Source organism: Sander lucioperca, chromosome 7, assembly GCF_008315115.2.
Source record: "Sander lucioperca isolate FBNREF2018 chromosome 7, SLUC_FBN_1.2, whole genome shotgun sequence".
NCBI lineage: Eukaryota > Metazoa > Chordata > Actinopteri > Perciformes > Percidae > Sander > Sander lucioperca.
This window is the reverse complement of record NC_050179.1, coordinates 21711285-21713784: the sequence shown is the minus strand read 5'-3', so window position 1 is coordinate 21713784 and position 2500 is coordinate 21711285. Positions and strand designations below refer to the sequence as shown.

Below are 2500 nucleotides of genomic sequence, written 5' to 3'. Positions count from 1 at the left end.
TTATAGAAAATGATGTTAGACGAGTATCAGCCAATCAGCACTCACCATGACATGCAGCAGTCTCAAGCAGAAGCGTCTCAGGCTCCGGGCCAGTCCCCTGAGATCTAGAGCGCTCCTTTAATGAGTCAACAGGCAGAAACAGACCATAATAAGTTGAAGAGAATACAATGAAATGTGCTTTGCCCTGGTCCTCTCTTCTCATAAACACTATCAATATAATTTGAATAAAATATAAAAATGACCTGAATACGTAGTACAAGATACACACACACACACACACACACACACACACACACACACACACACACACACACACAGAGACACACATACACACACACCAATACACACACAAATACACACACATACACCAATTCACACACACAAACACACACCAATTCACACACACAGACACACACATACACACACACACACCCCCCCTCTCTCTCTCTGATAATGTGTGTATGAAGTCACGTAAGTCTCTGTGGTTTTAGAGTCATGTAAAGGACATTGATTACTGGATAGAGAGCTGATCCTCTGATGATGAGATAAAGAAGTCATGTTTGATAAAAAAAGAGAATGCAATGAAATGTGCTTTGCCCTGGCCCTCTCTTCTCTTAAAAACTATCAGTATAATTTGAATAAAATATAATAAAATGACCTGAATACGTAGTACAAGATACACACACACAGACACACACACACACACACACACACAGACACAAACATGCACAAACACACACACACACACATGCACACACACACACACACACACACACACACACACACACACACACACACTAACACAAACACAGACACACACAGACACACACACACACAGCAACACACACACACACTAGTCAAGACCAATTGTTTAAAAAAGCGAGTTTCTGTCAGCATCCACTAAAAGTTCTCTTGTTGCCACTGACAGACTCACACACACACACACACACACACACACACACACACACACACACACACACACACACACACACACACACACACACACACACACACACACACACACACACACATACACAAACAGACAGACACATACACACAGACAATACACACACACACACACACACACACACAGAGACACACACACACACACACAGAGACACACACACACACACACACACAGACACACACACACACACACACACACACACACACACACACACACACACACACACACACACACACACACACACACACACACACACACACACACACATACACACACACACACACACACAGATACACACACACGCAGACACACACACACACATACACACACACACACACACAGATACACACACAGACACACACACACACACACACACCCCCCCCCTCTCCTCTGATGCTGAGATAAAGAAGTCATGTGTGTACCAGATAAAGAGCATCTGCTGATGAGGGTTGGTGTAGAGCGTATATGAGCTGAGTGGTGTCAGTGTTTGTCGACCTCGGAGCAGAATGGCTGCAGTCACAGAGCTCTCCTTCCTGCTGTTTGCTCTCATCAACTACATCCATGCACAAGAACAGATCATCATCCGACAGAAAGGACACCCTTACACCTTCTTCCTCCCCGAGAACACCAACTCCTGCCTGATCTCCAGATCTGTTGGTGAGGAGAAGCTTGTCCTGTGGAACACCTCTGACCTCTGGTCCAACAGCTCCTCAGTACCTGAACACCTGAAACAACGACTTGACAGCGATGTGGATACTTCTTCTTACACCATCCTCAACCTGACCCATTCAGACTCCGGCCCGTACCGAGAGGAGTGTTGGACTGAGGGCAACGTGACGCATGACAACAACATCACAATTACTGTTTGTACTACTTTGACACATGGGATAGCTATCTCAGCGAGACTTGGAGAACCAGTGGACCTGCCATGTGAGGGAGCAGCTGATAATCTGGATGTCCAGTGGCTCAAACAGGACTCTAGATATGAGCAAGAAACATGGAGCAGAGTTTTTGGGGACAATACGACATCAGTGATGGACAATGATAGAGGAAGATACCAAGTGGTGACAAACACATCAGCTCTTCGTGTTTCCAACGTCACAACAACAGACTTTACAGAGTACAACTGTCTGGTGATGAACCAACAGCAGTGTGTTAGCAGTTACTCTGTAGAGTTGATCCTACATTATAAGATGATCTACCGCTCAGTGGAAGAGACCGCTGTGTTGCCGTGCACTATCACTGACTCCACTGATGAACAGCCCCCACGTTGGTCTAAACGGATCTCTGGCCAAGAACTACACAACCAGACTGATCCTTCAGTAGACCAAAACTACTCGCTGGTGTTTTCATCTCTAATGTTAAATCACTCAGGTTGGTACTCCTGTAAAGCCTCTAGGATAGAGCAACATTATTTGCTGGCGGTGTGCCCCAAATTTGGCCCCCCTGCTGTAGAGCTCTTCTCAGAGGGAGAAGAAGTCACTCTCAGATGCAGAGATTGGGGAAAGGGTGGGGACCATGATTGGTTTATCA

At 45.8% G+C, this 2500-nt stretch overlaps 1 protein-coding gene across 1 annotated transcript in view; it reads left to right on the top strand.

Annotated features, from left to right (window-relative positions):
* The first annotated feature begins 1358 nt into the window (after positions 1-1358).
* LOC118495482 overlaps positions 1359-2500 on the top strand; it is a 1558-nt gene continuing 416 nt past the window's right edge. The window contains exon 1 of the mRNA XM_036003494.1: positions 1359-2500. This exon is cut by the window's right edge and continues 185 nt beyond it. Within this exon, the coding sequence (XP_035859387.1) occupies positions 1474-2500 (1027 nt within the window). The 5' untranslated portion in view covers positions 1359-1473.